Source organism: Apaloderma vittatum, unplaced genomic scaffold (assembly GCF_000703405.1).
Source record: "Apaloderma vittatum isolate BGI_N311 unplaced genomic scaffold, ASM70340v1 scaffold20650, whole genome shotgun sequence".
Classification (NCBI taxonomy): domain Eukaryota; kingdom Metazoa; phylum Chordata; class Aves; order Trogoniformes; family Trogonidae; genus Apaloderma; species Apaloderma vittatum.
Window position 1 is genome coordinate 248 of NW_009694274.1, and position 21,444 is coordinate 21,691.

At 40.4% G+C, this 21,444-nt stretch overlaps 1 protein-coding gene across 1 annotated transcript in view; it reads left to right on the top strand.

The window, feature by feature from the left end:
• The first annotated feature begins 147 nt into the window (after window positions 1-147).
• PLXNC1 (plexin C1) overlaps window positions 148-21,444 on the top strand; it is a 68,042-nt gene continuing 46,745 nt past the window's right edge. Inside the window, exons 1-6 of the mRNA XM_009867235.1 lie at window positions 148-210; window positions 10,673-10,795; window positions 12,196-12,330; window positions 14,339-14,439; window positions 18,097-18,205; window positions 19,197-19,341. Of these exons, the coding sequence (XP_009865537.1) occupies window positions 148-210; window positions 10,673-10,795; window positions 12,196-12,330; window positions 14,339-14,439; window positions 18,097-18,205; window positions 19,197-19,341 (676 nt within the window). The remainder of the gene's footprint in view (window positions 211-10,672; window positions 10,796-12,195; window positions 12,331-14,338; window positions 14,440-18,096; window positions 18,206-19,196; window positions 19,342-21,444) is intronic.

The window sequence follows — 21,444 nt, forward strand, 5'->3', positions numbered from 1 at the left end:
GGGCATGTGTATTTGGACTGTGGGTGCAGGAACCTCATCGTTTCCTCCAGCCTTGTCCGTCAGGGTGACCAGGGCTGGTGGGTGGGTGTTTTCAATCACAGCCGCAGCGCCAAGGCCTGGAACGCCACTGCTGTTTGCATCTTCGGGATGGAGGAGATGAAGGAGCAAGCCTGCGCATCCACGCACTTCGTCATGAATGGGAAGAGCTGTGTAAGTCTGGCCGTTGCTCTTCTAAGCTTTGGTCCCACACACTGTTGTTGACGCTGTTGTTGTGACTGGTGTCGCTGTGCATGACTCATAGGGTGTCCCTGACCTGAAGGCACGTGAAGTTTGTGGGGAACTTCAGAGCTGTGCGAGGCTTTGCCCATTAACCCTGGTGTGCCGTCAGCCCTAGTGATTGCTCCAGCCCTTTCCATTTCTCAAAGGCTGGTCCCCTACTAGATCCTTCCCACCTACATCTCAGGAAGGTGTCCTTCCCACCTGCATCTCCGGAAAGATATATCTGAGGGAACACTTGAGGGCATCCTGGGTCAGGCTTGAGTCTCTCTCAGTGAGCCCTTTTCTGCCAAGGATTAGTCATACTTCATCGTATTTTTTGTACAGCCTAGACAGAGCATCTCCTACCTTGTTCTGTGCATTCACATCTCATGTCATTCCAGCTACATTGGGAATGAAAAAAAGCCCATCAGATTGACTCCTGTGCACTGGGCTGTGTGCATTGTTATCCCCATTGCTCACTCGTTATTATGGTTGCTTGTTTGGTGGTGAGTGTTTCCCAAACCTCCCAGGATTGGTCTTCCTGGAGAGGGCTCAGAGCCACCTCACCCTACTCCACCAAAACCGTATGTGCAGCAGACAGCATCAGGCGATGCATCTTTGTTGTTGCAGTGGTTACATTTTCTCAGGCAGTGGTATCCCATGGAGATCGTCCTGGTCACCTACTTCTGTAACTCTCTTCAGCTCCTTCCTCCTTTTGAGGGGGCATATGAAGGGCAGGTTGGGCAAGGCTACCAGCTTTGCTGTGGCCTTGGTAGCTAGTGAAGAAATTAATTAAAAATTGAATCAAAGAAGCAAAAAATGTAATGCAGGTGTAGAAGGTGCTTTTGCAAGGCTCCTGTGTGCTTTTAAGTCACACTCAGAAGTCTTTTCAAGGCTGTGGCAAGAGGAACAACACTGAAAAGTGTCGGAGAGAACCGCAGGGAATCAAGAAAGGTATCATAAAGCAGCCCTGGCCTTTTGCAGTTCCCTCATCATCCAGGGACTTTGCAGCTTAACCCCTGAATCCTTGTGGTGTTATGATAGGTATTTGTTGGAAACTGCTTGGAAGAAGTGCGGTGGATTTACTGTAGCTCCTTGGCTTCCCAAGTGTAGCCCATAGCAAAGTGCCAAGATTCTTCCAAATACAAGCTACCAGAGAGCACGTGGGGTTCAAATCTGCTCATCTCCCAACTGAATTGCAACAATATTGCCAGTGTTAGAGGATGCAGTTATGAATGAGAACCCGGTGAAACCATGATGCTGAAGTAAATAGTGAAACTCTCGCAACAGAGCTGGAACCAGTCCTTTGATTTCCAGCACCAGTTTATAGCTTACTACGTGATTTCTGTGCTCTCACAAGGCAAACATGCTGAATTAATTTGAAGTCTCACCTTCATCCCAAAATACCTGTTTGCTAGTTGGATTTTTAATTCTAAATCACTCATGGGGTTTCTTTGTCAGATGCTTTTTGAGCCTGCAAAACAAAACAAAAGAAACCTCCCTAGGCAGCAGATCCTCCAAAGCCCCATGCTAGAAATTCCAGAAGAGTCTCATAGATTTCACAGAGTAACATAATGCTGGTAAGATGAGGCAGGTGTTTCTGTCTGACCAATGTTCCTCACCATCCCCCAACCCCATTGCCTCCCAGTGCCTGAATTTGAAGAATCAATGATCCACTTGTTTAAGGACTGGTCTGATACAGATCAGACTCCCATGACTGCAGAGTTACTTTTATATCCCAAAAGGCTCATCCCTTCTGGAAATGTAGATTATATTTGCATACAATACTGAAGAACTCCAAATTTAAAAATTATTAAAAGGATTGTTGGCTTAACATTATGTCCGTAACTATGGTGATGTTATTAATCATGAGATTTTGGCACAATAAATACAGTTTACCACTGACAGGAAAGTGGTATTTTAATATTTTGTGAGATAGCAGGACATCTGGGTGTTGTGTAGTAATATGACCTGTAACATTACATGGCTAATTAGGCTCTCTTTTTCAGCTAATTATATGTGCTTGTGGTGTGTAAACATAGAAATAAATGCATGTAGTTCAGCTTTAATATGTTTTTTTTTATACTACAGAAGGTTAGGCTAGGCTATTGCAGAGTAAGTTTGAAGATGACAGGCCCATATGCTGCTGCTTCTGGGTTGTTTTAGACCAGATCCTTCGACTGTCTCACACCAAATCATGGGAGTCCCTGCAAACGTGTAACACGCTCGTCTTGGACTCAGAAGCATGTGGGCTTCAGAACTGGCAAGAAGATGGTGCTCAGCACATCCGTGAGCGTGCAGTTTGTAGGAGAAGTGTGTGCAATAGCTTGCGGTGACTCTGGCCAGAAAGGAACGCCTCGTAGCTCAGAGCTGCCACAAGAACATCGTGGTACGGTGTGTAGGAAAGAGAGCAAGCACCAGTGCTTAATGTGTGCTTTCAAGTCCAGCCTTTCAAAGCCACCGTTGGTGCTGAGCACACGAATGTGTTGGAGCGTTATGCTTGCTTGGGGTGCAAGACCTGTACGGTGGTTGTGGTGGGTGGACCGCGCTAAATGGCTTTTGCGTTGCAGGTGCCACGTGCTGCAGGTCTTAGTCTTCTTTGCTGAGTACACTTGAATTCTGGAGCTCAGGCATCATGTGGTGAGGTACATGGATCATGGACATGGACTGTCAGTTTATGTAGGAGTTGAAAATACAATGTGTTTTCACTGCAGGAATACAGCTTGTAGTTAGAGTATGCATTAGGGAATGGTGGCAGTTTGTTTTCCTTCTGGTCTTCTCATTCTTCAGATTTTTGTAGTTATTCAGGTCACCTTTAGGCAAGACATCCTCTTACCCACCCGTGCTCATGGCAACTTGTATTTGCACTACGTTAGCACTATGCCTCTCAATAGCATGCTGCAAGAGGGACTTAGCGTGAGGTATTTGTGGTCCTGAATTCCCTGCTATGCTACTGCTGCATGTTCTACTCTAAGCTTATTCCTGTAAGGTCCCAAGCTTTCTGGCTCTAACCCAGTAAAGCACTTAAGGGCATACTTAACGTTAGACATATAAGTAGTTCCATCATCATCATGCCCATGCATTTAAAGATAAGCATGAACTTGAGTACTTCATTGGGTTGGAACCAAATTGCTCCACATCCTCACAGGCACTCATTGTGGGTGTGTAATCACTTTAGCCTCACACTGTCACTTAGGCTAAAGTTGACATTTGTTTTAAGATTTCCTGCTGGATTTGGGCCTTGTCATTAAAAATTAGTAATTTTCAAGATCGTTGCTTACCAACTTTATCAAAAAGCATGTGAGTGCTACAAGTTCTGTGGAATTGCTGGTTATGAGAACTCATTCTCATTTTATTTTGTGAAATAGTGTGCACAAAGCATTTTGTCCTAGTTGAGTGTGTTTATCCTGGGCATATATAATTCTGGATTCCTAGAGACATGATCCCTAACTAGCAAGAAGCAAGTGGTGTCTTATATGAAGTTACTTGGAAAACATTTTGCAGTTTTACATTCAGCATGTTTTCCTCTGATCAACATGCTTGTCAGTTTTAATTATATCTGCTTACATGCGCTGTCAAGGTGTTATGTGTTAATGGACTCACCAGCATGACCCGCATCTATGTAAGCCCATCTTTTTTCACAATTTCCTTAGTTAATAACTGTGAATTTGCCAAATCTCATTCTCCTTTTCCTTTCAGAAACCTGAATGAGCACTAACAAACATTTTTGGTGGATCACAATTACGAAATTGAAGCTTCTTATCCAGGATAGGAGGAATGCTGGAATTTGTCACAAACTTGCTCCAGTAGCAAGTGAGCTTTAAGAAAGCCTTTCCTTCTGCTGTGCTGTGGCTGAACGGGAGCTACTAGACTCTCAGATCATTCCCAGAGATCCCAAGATCTTGTGGATCACAGCTAAGCGGATGAGTTGAAGAAGTGCTCAAATCAGAGATCATCAGCAGAAGAGAGCTATAGGGTGTTATCTAACCACAATGACAAATCTAGAAATTAGGTTTCCGTTTAAAAAAAAAATTTGCATAGGAAGAAAAAGATCCTACAATTTTTCAACTAGAAAATCCAAAGAAGTGTTGGGTATATACCTGTAAGACAGAGAGAAGTTGTTGTAGTTTATATTAAGGTGTTTATTTTATGGTGTGCAAAAGCCAGGTAGGTGTGGTAGCTCCTGAACACTGAGGTATCTTGGTTGGGTCTTCATCTGGTGTTTAATGCCAGTAAAGACATATAACAGTCTGTTCTGTGATTTTTTTTTATTTTTCAGTGGGTGATAAATAAGTGGGTTGGTATACGCCCGTTAATTTGTCGAGCATAGTTTGGAATCCTAAGACAAATCTTAGCTAATATAAGCTCTACTGAAATGAGATTTTGAAGTCAACAGAGTCACATCAGTTTAATCACAGCCATTAATTTGTACAAGTGACATTTAAATTTGTGTGGTATCTAATTCCAAAATGATTCATAGGTCGTTTATTTAAGGAAAGAATTACAGACTTCTAGATATCATTTGGTATCAAAATTGATCCTGTAATTAATTTTCTAGTAGTAAAGTCATCTCCTGAGTATTACCAGACTGCTAGTATTTCATCTGATGTTTGACAGATTTCTAGAGTTAACATTTCGACAGTTAATTTTTCTGTCCGGTCACAATGAATTTTCAGTTCATCGCTGTTTGGTGTGAGAAGTAAGCGATAGAAGACTCATAAACTCTCAGGTTGTCAGTAAGAAGAGTTGGTTTTAGTCATCTGGCTTCACCAGGTGTTCTTAACAGAAACTTTTGAGAGTCTGGAGGGTCTTGAACAGAGGATTCACTTCCCTGGGATCACAGAGTTGTCCAGGTTGGAAGGAACCTCAGAGGAAGCCTCTAGTGCAGCCCCCTGCTCACAGCAGGGTCACCTCTGAGATCAGGCAAGGTTGCTCTGGGCTTTGTCCTGTCACATCTTGGAACTTGCAGGGATGGAGACTGCACAACTTACCTGGACAACCTGTTCTGTTTAATTGTCCTCACAGGGATGGGTTTTAATCTCCTGTCCACTAGAAAGCTCCACTGTTTGAGTTTGTGTCACTATCTTTTGTTGTCCTGCATACACCTCAGGCAAGAGACTGGCTGTGTTTCTCTGGTCCCTCTAAAATTTTCTCTACTTTAGGCTGAACCAGCACAATTCCCTCAGCCTTACTTCACAGTGCAGATGCTAGGTTCTGACCCACAGCTAAACCCACTCCCATTTATCAGGCTCAGTGCGTTACTGATGGTCCCCAAACTCAGTGCGGGTTCCTAGGCACAACTAAACAGGTGCCAGGTAAAGGAGGATAATCACTTTTCTCACTCAATCTGGCAATGCTCCTGTCCGTACAGACCAGGATGCTGTTAACCTTCCCTGTTTGGCCTACTGCCCTGCAGGACTCTTGTGTCCTTTCCAGCAGAGCTCCTCCTCAGCCTCTACTGTCCATCCCAGATGCAGGACTTTGCACTTTTCTGTGCTGAATTACGTGGCCTATTCTTACAGTCTGTCTAGGTCCCTCTGAATGTCAGCCCTGCCCTCAAGCATGACAGCTCGTTTCGATGTCATCTGCAAGCTTAATCCAGCAGCTTTCAGTGTCTTCCTCCTGATCATTGATAAAGATACTGAGCAGGACATGTTCCATGATAGGTTCCCTGAGGAACCCCACCTGAAACTAGTGTTTAAGTAAAGTGAAAACCATTAACCAATGCCTTTTGAACCTGATGATCTGTCCAGTTTTTCTACCTCCCCAGTAGTCCCTGTCTAAATTATGTCTCAATTTGGATACAAGGATGCTGTGGGAAATTGTATCAGGTGCCTCGTTAAAGTCAAAGTCAATGAGGTTCAATATTTTCCCCTCCTCCACAAATGGAGTCGTTTCATCACAGAAAGTGGTCAGGTTGGTCAAGCATGGCTTTTCCTTGGTGAATCCATACTGGGTTTTCCCAGGCGCTTTCTCTTTCTTCTTGTGCCTCTAAATTACTTCCAATAGGATTTGCTCCGTGATTTTCCCAGGGAAAAAGTGAGATAGACCAATGTGTAGTTCCCCAGGTCTTGTCTTTTTTTTTTTTTTTAAGATGGCTGCAGTATTTGTGTTTATTTGGTTGTTGGAGACTTCCCCTGATCTCCACAACTTTTGAAATAACAAAGAACATCCTCGCAGTGTCATCAGACAGTGTCAGCACCTTCCTGCAGATCCTGTCTGGTTCCCCTGGGACTTCTATAAGCTGAAATTTCTTAAGAGATCTCTGGCTTAATCCTCTTCCAGTACTGGTATTTTCTCTCCTCCTTGAACTCCTTAAGTACAGAGGACCGCAAGACCTTGCCAGTGAAGTCAGTGCCTTATCTGCATCCACTGTTGGTAAATCACCTGACCTGTTCGGCAGCTGGTGCACATTTTCATTGTTTATTCTTTTATTGTGGTGGTAGAAGCTCTTCTTGTTGCCTATAGCATCCTGTACTGGTTTCAACAGCAGGTTAGCTTGGCCTTTCTTAACACCACCCCTACATGTCCAGGCAGTCCCCCCTTAGCTACTTGTTTCTGCATGCACCTCCTCTGTACTGTTTTTTTCACATTGTCTTTCAGTCATATCTTCCCTGCTTAGCTAGTGTCCATGTCCTCCTACATCTGCCTGTTTTCCTGGATGTTGTCCTTGCAGGAGGTTGTCCTGAAAGACTTACTACCTCTGCTGAGCTCCATTTCCCTTCAAAACTGCCTCTCAGGGGATCCCACAAACCAGTTCCCTGAAGAAGCTGAAGTCTGGTCTCTGGCTCTGTACTCTTTCTCTCTATCCTCAGGATCCTGAGCTCAGTTATTTCGTAGTTACCACAGTAAAGATTGCCACTGATTATCATATCTTCAGTCAGTTCTCCCTCGTCTGTGAGTAGCAAATCCAGAAAAGCATCACGCTTCACTGACCGCATAGGGTTTTCGAAGCCTGGGGTCCCATCTCCTTCGCCTTGCCCCTAGAGCTCTGTCGTCCTGATCTGCAGTAGGCAATTTCTTTGGTGCCCACGTGTATGTGCAGCAATGGGTAGTGGTCCAAGGAGCGCAAAATCATAGGCAGTCTCTCAGCAGTGTAATGGATCGAGGCCCCTCAAAATACAGAAACCTGTTGTAATAGCATGACGGTTTAGCAGCTTTGTGACTTTGTCCTTCCCAGGAGAGATTCTCCAACCACGATCACCCACCACTTCTTTTACTTTCTGCCAATACTCTGTTCAAGCTCAGTTAGTTTCAAAGCTTTCCTTAATGGAGCTTGTTCTCCCTCATTGGCTATTAGGAAACTTTATCAGTTCTGTAAAGTCAGATGTGAGGGCAGAAGCAGTGGTTCTGCTGCTGCAAGAAGTCACAGATTTCTAGCGTCCCCCGTCTTGGGACTCTCCATCAACCTCTTGCTCAAGCATAGCCTCTGACTGTCCCTTCTGCCTTGCATCATGAAGCTCAGGATCTTGCTTCTGCAAGGTCTTTGTGAAGACCTTCTTAGTTCTTGGTCATTCTTCCTGATTTTTTTAAGTCTGCTCATCTGGGATAGTTTGTCCACCTAGCATTGCTATGCAGTGCATGAATTAAAAAACCTCGTGGAAATAACATTTTCAAACAGTTCATCTCCTCATTCCCTAGCCTTAATAATAAAGACTTACTGCATGCACCAGGTTTAAGTGTGTTACCCTCTGATACGATAAATACTGATGCAGGAGGTTAAAGGATGGTGGAGTTAAGAAAGAAAAATGAAGTTCCAGAAGTTTTTTTCCCTTTAGGAAAAACGCTCATGTATTGTTCCAGTGTTGACTAGTGCTGTGCGCTGGTCGCAAGTCTTGTGTCCTTTTGTATTGCTGCATCTGTTCTTCACTCTGATGCTCAAACCCTTTATTTTTACTTTTTGGCCAGCTGCAGTATGATGAATGCTGCATGAGATACAAATTGCTGCCCTTCCCTTTGAGGCACACAATGTAAAATAATCAGGAGGAAATCAAGACAGAAAGTAGAAGGGTGAATATGGTTGCTGCAGCTGGAATTGTACAGAGATAAATCTGCAAATAAGATGCAAACCAGAAAACTTTCATACCAATAGCCAAACAGCTTAAGGGGGTGAACTTAAAAGCAAAATGTAAGTTAATTCAGGAGATCTCTAGGCTTACCTGTGCACCAGAAGATTTTGGGGGACTACAGAATAGAACCAAGGGTGGAACTGAAGAGTTAAAAAACAAGGAAGATCTTCTAGGCAGTACTATCTTTTCTTTTGCATTTTTTTTTGTTTGAGCCTGAAAATGTTACAGGATAGACAGAGAGATGATTGTGGAGACGAATGACTCTGAGTATAAAGGAAGTTTAGACTTTAAATGCATTTTAAGGATGGATTTAGCTATGAAATAAAAAGCTTGGGAAGGCCCTGCAGTGCTGTAACCCCATTAGTCACAGTGGAAGAGGTAAAAGGGCTTGTTAAAAAAATAAATACACATGGAAAAGGGGTGACAGAAGGGTGAAAGCAGCAGCTGCACCCTGGAGGGAGCAGGCAAGCTGGAGAAATAGGTTGCAAAAGAGAGAAGACAATTTTTGTTGTGACTGCCCACCATCTAAATTCCCCCTCTTCTTATCTGTATTAGCTCAATGTCGCGTTGACCCTCCCTCTAGCAAGCAGTGTGAGGGGGGGAGGCTTCCACACTTGTCAGTATTGGTTCTTCAGTCAGACGAGGAGGATGCACTGATATGACACTAGTTATTTTACTTGTATGTGGGTCAAAATAAAATCTGGCAGCAAAGCTTTTTAGAGACTGGGTGAGTCCTCCCCTCTTGTGTGATCTTATTGTACAGAGTCTGCGAGGTGGTTTGTTTTCCTTATGCTACTGTACAGTGCGTGGCAGAAAAGGAGAAGCCTAATTCTGGTAGAAATCAAAGCCTAGAAACTTCACCTCCTCACTTCTGAGCCTGAGTGAAGGCTCATTGTGTGCACCAGTTTTGTTACCCTCTCATCTAATAGAAAAGTGAGTTCACTTTTTCTGCCTTAAAATGCTTGCAATCACTTTTTCCCCTCCGTATCTAAACCAGACCTCCCTGGTACTGGAGTCTCATGCCTAAGTGGATTTTACTGAAGTGCTGTGCCAGTACATGACGGTTCTCGTGTCGTCTTCCTGATGCAAGAAAAAAAAGTAAATCTTTAAATACGAAAGTTAATCAATTTTTCTTTTACTCCAAGTGGCTGTTTCGCAAGCTAATTAAAATAATTCAGATGACTGAAAAAGATTTAAATTGACTTAGGATCGCAGTTCAGAAAAAAATGAAACGTGGAAGGACTTTTTGGGGTTAAGCCAGCATCCTAGCATGCGAGAGTTGAATTCAGCTGTCACTGTGTTACAGATTTGCTTCATAACTTTGAGAAATGCCTTCACCTTTCTGCAAAATGTCAGTTTTAATGGCCCATTCTCACACTTTTGACTTGTGCATTAAAGCGAAATATGTTCTTGCACTCAAAGGGTTCCTGTAGGTTTAGGAATCCATCCCTGAGGTTGAAATGCTGGACTCTGTAAGTTGATGTACAGGGCTTATTCCCAGTGATGTGATCCTATCCGAGTTCTTCCCTGCACCTCCCCATGCTCACGGCTCCTTTGTGCCAGCACCAGTGTTTGTGCAGCCACATGTTCGTGTGATGAGGAGAGTGACTTAAATGAAAATTTAAGTAGGTAGGTGGATAGGTAGGTAGATGGATTTACTGAGCATTTTCTAGGCACGTCAACACAACATGTTGATTTTAAAGTTCACACAGGTACATTTATCTTTTCCCTGACATGATCTTTATACTGCTTTATCTCATTTTTATATTTGTGTTATAAGCAAGTTTCAACTTCCTTTAATGTAAAGCAGGAAACCAGAAAGGGGAGGATGAAGCTCTGCATTTTTTGACGCACACAAAGATAGAGCTTGTGTGTTTGAAGTGCCTCCTTTCTCCAGAATGTTTGCATGCCTTTAAAAGTGGTTGCTGGGTGTTTCTGTAGCCTTCATGGTAGGTGCAGTCATGTGATGGCAAAGCATGGCCTCATTGAGAAGAACTGGCAATTAGAGTAAGCCCAAGGCATTATGTCACAAAAAAAGTTGAATTCTGTTGTGAAGTAACTTGCTGCTGTTAGACCAAGGCTATGTCCCACTGAGGCCAGCAATTTTGCTGCAGTAGATGTAACGTTTGTCACAGATCTGACCAGTTGCCGTAAGAAGTCATTTCATGTTTCATGTGACATTTGCAATGATGTGTTGCTCTGAAATTGTGTTAGAATTAAAATTTTATCCAAAATATTGTCTAAAGTTGAGTTCTCCGAGAGTCTTTCCAGGGATTCTTCTTCTTAATGTTTTGCAGTATAGATGAATAATTTTGTAATAGCTTTCTCTTATATCTGATTTTCAGAAGGCACCATCAATCAAGAAATTACCTGTCCTGGTTCACTCTGGATTAGTGGCTGTTTATGGCACAGTTGTTTTGAATCAGATAGTTCTCTTTTTGGGAACAGATGATGGACAGTTACTGAAGGTAAGCTGAGCGTGGCAATTCTTCTCTTCTCCATGAGCTTCTGCTCTGTTCAAGTGGGTAAATGTTTCCTGGTTTAGGCACTGCATTATAAACAGATGTAAGCCCTTGAATGTCTATTTCTTTTTTTGTCTGTTTGTGAAGTAACTGCCATATACTTGCCAAGTAACTTGCTACTTGGAGAGTACAATAACTTTCAAAAGGAATTATATACCCTGTTTAAAATTTATAGCAACATTTCATTAAGCTGCTAATGACATCAGTATCAATTTATGGACTGTGGAGTTCTCAGTTACTCTGTCTTCTGCTTCTTTCCTTGCTTTCATTTTCCAGTAGAAATGTTGAATCTTGTTAGATTTTAGAAGCATATTTACTCGTTTGTTAGTCAATTTGTGTGATGTGAATAGCTGTCCATTAGAGATAAAAGCCAAGATTCATTTTGCCTTAGCTTCTGAATAGTCAGCCTACTCTAGCTTAAATCAAACACTTGGACGTGAAAGTCGTCTTATCTCATTATCAAACTTTTCAACCATCCAGTCAAATATCTTTTATACTTTTAGATTTTTTCTGGGTTTTGCAAGAATGTGTATTTCCTGTCTACAGTGCAAAGGATGTCTCTCATTTTTTGTTTTTATTAAGCAGGCAGTTGGAGAGGAAAATAGTAGAGAGCTTGAAAAGCTTTTGCTCGTTTGATTTCACTGTGCTTTTGATAATGAAAAATGAAATTGAAGTCATCCGTGTCTCCTTACAACAGTGAAGACCATACGCATATCTCCCTTGTTTAGTCAGGTTTATAGAAAACCTTGTATCAATGTTGGTGTGCTTACTAACTTGCAAAATAAAGTTCCTATGGTCTCTGGTTCTCTGAATTTCTGTAGTGGAAAACTGTAGAGCGGGACAAGGTTAGAAAAAGAAATACCACCTCAGATGTGAACTCACAGAAGCCATAAAGAAACTTCTGTCCTGAAGACAGTTGCCAGTAACTTGCATAGATTCCTTTTTACGTTGTGGTTATCTGGCTGTTAATATTTTTTTCTGAAAGCTAATATTTTCTTCTCCATTCATAGGAGTATATAACCCATTATGACTTTGGGATACAGCCACCTCTTCTGTGTTTGGTTTCTGTGTCAAACAGGAACGTATGTGGTGGGAGGAATGTTTCATACACTAAACCGTTGTCACAGTCAGTGCAAAATGTGTCTGGCCTGGATTTTGCTGAAATTCTGTTCTGGTGGTCTTTTCCTCCATCTTTCAGCAGTGTGAGAGCCAGTGCAATAGGTGAATTGAATCGGGGCACAGGAAATAATCTCAAATGCTCTGATCTAGCTGAAATTAGGCTTTTGTTTAAAATGCTAGCTGATCAATAAAAGGACTTGTGAATAATTTAATTTTATGTGTTGTAGGCTATTCTTAATGAGGATATGGAATCTAATTGCCCGGAGGTTTTGTATGAAATTAAGGAAGAAACCTCTATTTTCCCCAAACTTCGACTTGATCCAGTAGATAATAACTACATCTATCTGTCCTCTGCTAATAAGGTAAGCACAATACTAAATAAAATAATAAATTCAAGAAAACTACCGCTTTAAGGATTTCTGCCATTTTGTAAGTGAAACATTGGTTTGGGTCAGAGTTAGACTTTAAATATCCAAACCACATTTACCAACTTACATCTAATATCTGGTTATGTTGTCTATATTTGGGCTGCACTGCTGCAGAGCTGTGCTGTGTTGCTGTGAACCAGCAACACCCTTAATCACGTGCTTATTTTGCATCATTCTGTCAAGAGAGTCTTTGCTTCTCTTTTTCCTGGAGGCATCATGCAGCATCACACTTGGAGGTAGCAAACAGAGCTTGTAGACTCTTTGGACGTGGAGTTCCTCTGAATTAGCAGTCCAGGTATTGGTAGGCCAGGGTTTGCTAGTAAATTATGCAGTTTCTAATGCAGAGAAATCTCTTAATTTGAGAGGTGGGCTTGAAATCTCAGTTCTGCTGAAATCAAGGATAAAATTCTCTAGTCTTCACTTAGGCATAGACTTTAAAAAAACCCACAATTAAACAGTCAGAACTGATTTACACATGTGCATAGTGGAGCCAAGGAATCACTGCGTGTGAGCAAACATGTCAGAGCTGCACAGCGAGCAGCAAGCGGCTCCCAGGAGCCAGTGCAGTTGTGGCAACACGTTGTGCAAGCAGGGCTACTGAGCATCAACTCAGCAAATCCCTTTGTCTTGCCAGCAGTGGGGAAGTTGGCAGTGAAAATGTGAGGACTGCCTTGTCCCTGTTGGCTGGACAGAATTTCACCCAGCACCTGATTACTTTCATTTACAATAAAATCACTTTTCCAGCAGTGGACATTTTAGCCTGCCATCTGAGGGAGTGGGTAAGTCGGTAGGAGAACCCTTGACTGATCTAAGCCAGCTATCAAATGCAGAACACCTGACTGATACTAGCCATCTATCAAATGCAGAAAATCAAGATTTCAGTCAACAGTATATGTAGATAGTCAAAGGAAAGACTTGAATTTTCTTCAGCTTTAAAAGAGCAAGTTGTTACTGAAGAACAACAGCTTTTAGTAATAGTTGCCTCTCTCTCATCATCTCTTGGAGCTTAAATAAGGCTTCTACACTCTTTTAACTTGCTAGTAATCTGTGATGTTGGCTGTTTTCTGAACTGATTATATCACATACCTTCAGAGAAATCAAGTTTTACAAGATATGGCTGGAAAAAACATGAAATGTAGTTTTTCAGGAAGCCGTGTATCCTTGTTTCTGTTTAGAAAATATAGGAACTTCTAAGTCTTGCAAATTTGTGAAAAAATGTTTGAATTAGGAATTTTTTTCTCACTGATACTATTAATTAACGTTGTTTTTGATAACGGTATTTGTATTTGTATTCAGTATTTGTAATCAGCTTTCTCTTTTTCTTTTTCCTTTCCTTTTCTGAAAATGGCTGGCTAGGATATTCAAGCTGAATGTACAAGTATAGCTGCATACAATATAGCCACAATTACCTACATTTCCTTTTTGAAATGGCATTTTCATGCATGCTAAGTAGTTGCATGCGTTTGTTCTAGTGTGCACATGCAGTAACCTGACCTGGTAATGCAAACACAGATGCATTTTGTTTTGCGCATGCATTTTGAGATGCACTTTCATCAATCATTTAAAAATCTCAGTTGTCATGGTAGGAAAATGGTGTTCTGCTCAGCAGAGCATTATTTGTAAAATATACCTCCTTTCTACTGTTGTCTGTAATTTACTATGCTGATCAGTCTTCTTGCATTAATCTGTCCATGCTGGCCTTTGAGTAGTAGAACCACATTGTGGTTGTCAGAGGCGTTTCATCGTCTGGTGGCAAAATACAGCGTGTGTAAAATAGGCTGCCTATTTCTATCCAAAGGTCTTCTGGCAGAGGGGAGTTCATAAGGAAACTTCCCCAAAGGGATTGTGCTTGGTTGCTGTCAGATTTTTAATGGTAATGCTCAATTTCCCTGTTTATGGAGGCTGTTTTGATTCAGTGTGCTACTGCATTCTTTGGTTTCAGGTGAGAAGAATACCAGTTGCAAACTGTGGTAGATATGTTTCTGAGCAAGAGTGCTTATCTGCAAAGGATCCCTACTGTGGGTGGTGTTCTTGGAATCGAAGGTATATTTTGGTATTTTAGACTTTCACGTAAAAGCAGTGCATTATCAGTGTGCATTTTGACTGGCTTGGGGCTATTCAGCATCAAGACTGTATCTACTGAATTTTCATTGGATCAGTCATAGCCATAGATGTGAAACACTTTATTGCTGTAATCTAGATATGATAGAATCATATTATTGCTGTGTGAAAGGCAGCTCTGCACCTTTTAAAGACCACGTTAACCCTCAGATTTTTGTGATCTACCTATAAAATATATGTTGGAATAATGAGAAAAAAATATTTTAGGCTTAGAACAGATGTTTTTGCTTTCCAAATTGATTGAGACATAAATTTGTATACTCGTGCCTGAAGCATCTGAATGCTGGGAGCATCTTGCATGTGAGAATGGGGAAAGAGAGCTCAGTTGTCTTTAATACTCATAGTTCCTTGCTTTGGAACCACTGCCTGTGGTTTAGGCCAGAGGAGAATTGCTTTCTAAACACTTCATCCCCACATTCGAGAGTCATTAGTTTTGCTGCTTTCTTTGAAGCAGGTTTGAAAGCTGTTGTACGTCTTTGGTCTGGACTGGAGAAATTCCTGGGTCATCAAACCTAGCCTTGGCAAGCGCAAGCAACTGCATCATGTAAACCTACTCATAAACTGATCAAGGACCGTCCTAAAATTAGATAGCCTTTTTGTCTTCCCTGCCCTGGTTGTGCGTGAAGTTTATGCATCCTTTTAAAATAAGGATGGCCAGGGCTGTCACAGTATTCCAGAAGAGATTTAAACTGTGCCTTGCTCAGTGAGGTTTAATCGGTCTGTCCAGGAAGCACCTTATTTAGTGTGTCCCAAGACACATGTCTTTTTCATGACAGCATCACATTGATGGGTCACAATCGTCCAAGATCAGATAATGCCCCCAGGTCCTTCTCTTTCTTTGTTTTCTTTCCAGCTGATGAGTTTCCAGTCTAAAACACATATGGGTTGTGAGTTTTCTATTGCTCTAGGTACGTGGTCTTGTACTTTATGCTTTGAAATGTCATCTCATTTCAAGATTATCTAAGTTTTCCTGTGTGATACCGTCATCTTCCTCTGCATGGTAATGCACCCAACTTGTTATAATCAGCAGATGCTGACAGTGTAAACCTCCTTTTATGCCAGTTTATCCGTAATTAAAACATTAAACAAAAGTAGTTATAAGATTGATCTTTGAGGAATTCCACTAATAGCCTGCTTTCAGAAGGTTAATACTACTCTTTTTGCTTTATTTCAACATGAGAGTGATTTTGCTGAAGACCTTATACTTTGTGTTTGCGAAGTTAGTTATTAGAAGAGAGTAGATGTTTATTCTGTAATGTACTTTCTTCTACCTCTCTTTTGCTAACATGTTAGAAACTGTGTATGTTACAGTACTAAGCTTTTCATGCTTTTAGTTACCATATAAAGAATTTGTGAATAACAGTTATTAGTCAGTGAATCCCCTGTTTATCAGGGGAATCACCAGAAGTTTCCATCTGATTGAAACAGAAGTAATTTACTCTTTTGGAGAAAAGTGAATTACCATAATATGAGTCTTGTTCAACACCCACATAATTTTTCACTGCTCAACGCTTAGCATCATCTAATATTTGGTTTTGCAAAGAGAGGAATCCAAGTAAAGCTTTAGAAAAAGAGAACGACATGTTTTTAGCATTTTAAACAAAGTCCATAAATATCCACTAAAGCAATATATTCTGTAAGAATGTTGAGATCAATAATATGCTTTATTCTCTTACTGGGAAATACATTTTATATTAAATAGGCACTCAATTTTTAAATAAAATTTTCCAGCAGTGTGTCATTTTAAGACAGTTTAGTGAAAAAATCTGTACATCTTATTGCAAGTGAAAACAAAATGAAACAAAATATTTCTGCTGTTCCTGTTTCTGCTCTTTCTTCCATAGGGACAAATACAAAAATTCTCCTTTTCAGTTAGAGTAATTCAAAACAATTAGTCATAGCATTGTGTGATTTCTCTCAATGTTAATAGATTTTCTATAGATGAATCAGATTTACATGAAGTCTGCTGAAATAATTCCAATACAAGGCACTGATTTTTTTACATGTATTTTCCATATGGAAATAACACAGTGTGTTGTAGTTATCTGACATGACCAGACTCCCGTTTGGATTTGGTCAGTATGTGTGACATCTGTGGACTTCATTTGGGAGCTGGTACCTTGGAAAAAGAGGCCAAAGCTTTCTCTGAAACCACGTTCTCATTCCATGAAGAAATCAGTATCCTTTAGCAAGGCAGGGCAGGCAAACTCGGTGAGATTGGTAGTTAATACAAGATTAGTGGAGCAGGGACCAAAATAAATATGAGTGAACTGGCGTGCATAGGTATTATTTTATCATAACGAAATACGAGGAACCCAACTCCGATTGTGAAGAGGAATCTTTAGTAGTAGAAAGAACTAGCTTGCTATGGAAGATTGAAAAGAAATTGACTCTGCTTTTCCCTGTACACATATCTATACATGGCTGAAATCTGATCCTAGAATTTCATGCCTTTTACTTCATACCTGTGTAGGGTCCAGTCCAGTTCACACTTCCAAGAAAGCCAGCCATTGTAGTTGTCTGAGTATGTACGTTAATTTTCCTAACCATGTGGTCCACAAATAATATTTACCTGTCATATTCTTTCATGTGTGCTTGCAGACAATATCGGTTTCTAAAAGTAGGAATATAACAAAATAACCTCATCTATAGCTGAGTGGAATTCGTGTTGCTCTTGACCTGTGCAGGGCAATTGTGCTGAGGGGCATCTGATGCTCTACTGCACCCTTCACGACTGCTTCCTACAAAGTGACCGTTCTCCATAGCACGTCATTTGAATGTTAAAGGTCAGCTTTTAGAGCAACCAAAGACACATTTTTCCTGCTGTGGAAAGAAGCACAACCCTGAGTCCTGGGTGGCATTACTTATTTTGCCATTAAACTCTTAGGTTGTTCATTACAGATGACAGAAACAAGTTCACTGCTTGTATTTCTCAGGCAATCTGTGAAGGAAAATAAATTTGTCCTAGGACAGTTTTAAATATTCAGCTTTATGAACACTTGGGTTTTTTAACATTTTAATATTAGTGTCACTGAAATGCATGCAGAATCACAGAATCACAGAGTTGTTGAGGCTGGAAAAGACCTCTGATATCATCAAGTCCAACCTATGACCCAACACCATCACATCAGGTAGACCGCGGCACTAAGTGCCACATCCAGCCTGTCCTTAAACACCTCCAGGAACGGTGACAGGGAAGAGCTTTTTTCTCTCCATTGAATGTAGAGGGAACTTGTAGGGGTCAGATCTATGGCTGTACAATGGAGCAATCAAGTTGGGGTTGATGAAGTCCATCACAGGCTACGAAGTCCGCTGTTACTGGCAGAACACTTAGTGTTTGCTTGAGTCCCATTGGCTTAATCAGGACCCTAGAGCGTATATCAATGCACTGTAATTTATTTTGATAAGCAGAAGATTTTGTCAATTGTTTTCCTCAAGCTTTTTGCAGTTATAACCATATTCCTGTAAAAAATCAATAGTGTTCCTGTAAGAAATCAATGACATTAAACAATTTGAAGTACAGTATCTGAAGTCAAAGCCATGATAAGGAGGCTAGTATAATTTTATGTATACTTTTAGGTGCACATTAAAAGAAAATTGTTCAAACAGCAAAAAGGGTTGGTTTAACATTTCACGTGCACCTGATAAAGATCTGAAAATCCTGCTAAGTTTCCCTGCCAAAAATCAGGTAAGTACACCCAGTTTTATGCATGTTTGTTTGTTGTGACTTAAAATGTGTTGTTTTGTTGCTTATTGCAGCTTCCCTTCTTTTGTCACCATGTCCCATATATTAGTCCCTCTTACCTCAACAATTGGCAAATGTATTGGAAATCTCAGTAAGCTAAATGTGTCAATCAGATAGATGTTCTCTTCCTCTCCTATAAAATGTATCCTGGAGCTATACTTCATGATGTTGAGTTAAAAAATCACTGTGCTGACAAAGACAACGTTTCCGTTGTATCACTTCATCAGCTATTTTAATATTTCCAGTGACTGTATATCAAGTGCATTATGTAAGTTCTGAGCTTTGTAACAAGTTGCAAAGCATTCACTGGGACACATATGCTAACACAAATGCGTCTTTAAGTGTTTGATATTAGTATTTATTCAGTATCTGTTCACAGCTCAGACAGCCTTGAGTATTTGATTATCAAGTATTGTGACTGGCCACTTAATCTGCATGCTATTGTTTCTGGTTTCCTGATTGAATGCACTAATATGATTGTATTTGTAAAGTGCTCTCAGCCAGAAACAAAGGATAATTCATTATAAGACAAATTCTGTTTCATAATTAAGTGCACTTTGGTTATGGATGCAAACGCTGTATCTCTGAGGATTTGTACATACTTGGTCAAATATTTTTTATGGGGATGTAACAGAATATAACGCTGTTATAGCAAAATTCTTGTTTTAAAATCCAAAATTATTCCAGATTACTCCCCTGACGTACCTTAGAGATCCATTTAATTTCTGGGAGTGAGCAATGCTCTTCCTTTCAGGACTCTTTCTCTATTTTTTCTTCAGTAGAGAGAGGCTCTCTCCTGTGAGAGACTACCAAGTGGGTTGTCTGCTTCTGCCACAAAAGTTTTCATTTTCTACATTTCATAGTTTGTAGTGTTCTGTAAAGGCAAGGTATTATACAAGAAATCTGTTGTATTCTTGTTTTTATTGTTTTGTAGGTTGCTGTGGCTGCAAACGTAAGCAAAGTCCTTACTTCCTGTATGATAAAAGTTGTAACACCTGTTGAAGTATTTTATGAAAATGTAGTGCTGAAAAACTCATCCTGTTTCTGCAATTTAACCACTCCAGTTGTAACTGATAATGGTATGTTTTACTCTTACGTGTGTTTAATGCTTATTCACTGTCTTTTATTACTGAGGAGAACTGAGCATGAATACAGCCTAATGAGCACGAGAGTGGGTAATGTTTTTTCTTAAATGTCAATGCAAAAAAAATTATTCATATTTTGTCAAGCGATTTGAGTATATTCATACTATTTACATTGTGCCATTAATGACTGTCTAAGGAAACTTAAGATAGCTGCAGTGGCCATCAAGCTGGCTGGTTGGTCCAGTGCTCTGCCTTGACAAATTAACTCATTTTAACCTTTCTCTGATCTGCAAACAGAATTTGTTTTTGCAGAAAACTGTACTGCCATAAGTAGGAGGAGAATCTGACTATGAATGTCCGTACAATAAGTAATCTTAAGACTCAATTAACTGTTTCAACCTAACTTAGACACTTGCAGGAAAGTGATTGTCCCATGTAGAGAGGATTAGCAAAAAAATACATGGTTCAGGGGCAATTTGGCTGGTTCATTTTCTTGACTCGATTACATTCATCTTCCTGAGTTATTGGCTGAATCATTTTGCAATAATTCTTATACTACTTTGTTCACCAGTAGTTCTCATAATTAGAGACCTGAGCCATTTGAACACTTGATGCATGTGATCTGTTTTGTGCATCTTATGAGCACCTAGAAGTTTTAGAATGAGGTGGTAAATTACTGAATGTCTAGACTTTTGAGCTGTTCTCTAGGCTTTGGTCTCAAAGATCAAATGATTATCCTTCACAGTAGAGCTCTGTTTGACTAAGAGGAGGGAAGATTCCCCTTTGCATAGTTTCAAGGGTCTGTGTAGAAGCACAAAGCTTTTTTAATACAGGTTGACCTTGTACTGTTTTTAAGATACTTATGTTAAGAGTACAAAAGAGGGTTGTTATCTAAACTGAGGGACAAAGATAGCAAGCTCAAGGATACCACATGCTCTTAAGTGACTTGAAGAGGAAAAAGAAAATTCAGATAAATGCCTGCCTTTATCGTTTTCTAGATAATATAGCCCAAAAGACATGTAATACTCTGCATGAATCTGATTCTTTTATATAATACCTTTGTATAGAAAGAGGAATGAAATGTTAAACAAGCTTAAAACGACCTGTTGTTCTGAAGAGCTCAGTGCTGCAGAGAGCTCTCTCTCTTGGAGACTCCTGCCTCCTGAAGCAGGTTCCTTGGAATACTGGGAACTTAGGGAATTATCCTATGGCGTTTGTACGAGAGAAGCTCTTCTGGCATCATACAAATGTTGTGTCAAGCTCCTGTTCAATTTTGATCTGGAAATCAAGATTAAAAGACTTTGTCACTAGCAGATGACAGCTAGGGTGATATCCCTGAGTATTCTGGTTAAGCTGTCTTTAGTAAACATAGTTAGTAGATTTTCAAAGGGAACAAATGCATTAAAGAATTAAAAACTGTCCTTTGTTGACCCAGTCTCAAAAGCCATATTTTTTTTATAATCGTGAGTACATTATTTCAGTTCTCTGTCTTCTCGGTCTAAGACTTTCTCTTACTGCATTAGCAAGTTTTCAAAGTATAGTGTTATGGAAGCCAACTTGCCTTACCTGTGCTTCGTGCCAAAGATGAGCCCTTTGACAGTGTTAACCAGAAGGCTGTGAGCTTAGCTTGTGCCCACCAGTATTCTTGCCGCTCACGCTTCCCTACAAGCTGAAATGTATTAGTGGATAATGCTAGTGTGACGGTTATGTTGACTGTTTATGGTACCTTGTGTAAAGTGACATCAGTCTCACAAGATGATGCACTTGCAAAACGCCTTCAGGTATCATTTCAGAAAAAAAGCATTTTGAAAATACCTGCTGCTCAGTGTGCAGGCTGAGGTTTTGAAAGGTCAGCACAGGTCATACAGAAGATAATAGGTTCTATTAATTTCGACACAGACAAAATCAGGAAACCCTATTTGGCAGTGTTGTTTTTGAAGTATTTATGCAAACTTAAAAGATGAAACAAACTCTTCCAGAAACAGATAAATTCCTTTTGCTTACTACTCCTAGCAAAATACTATTTTTCAGTAGCTCATAGCTTGTAACCCTTCTTATATAATGATTTAGGCAAGTGATTTAGACAATTTCCTGCTG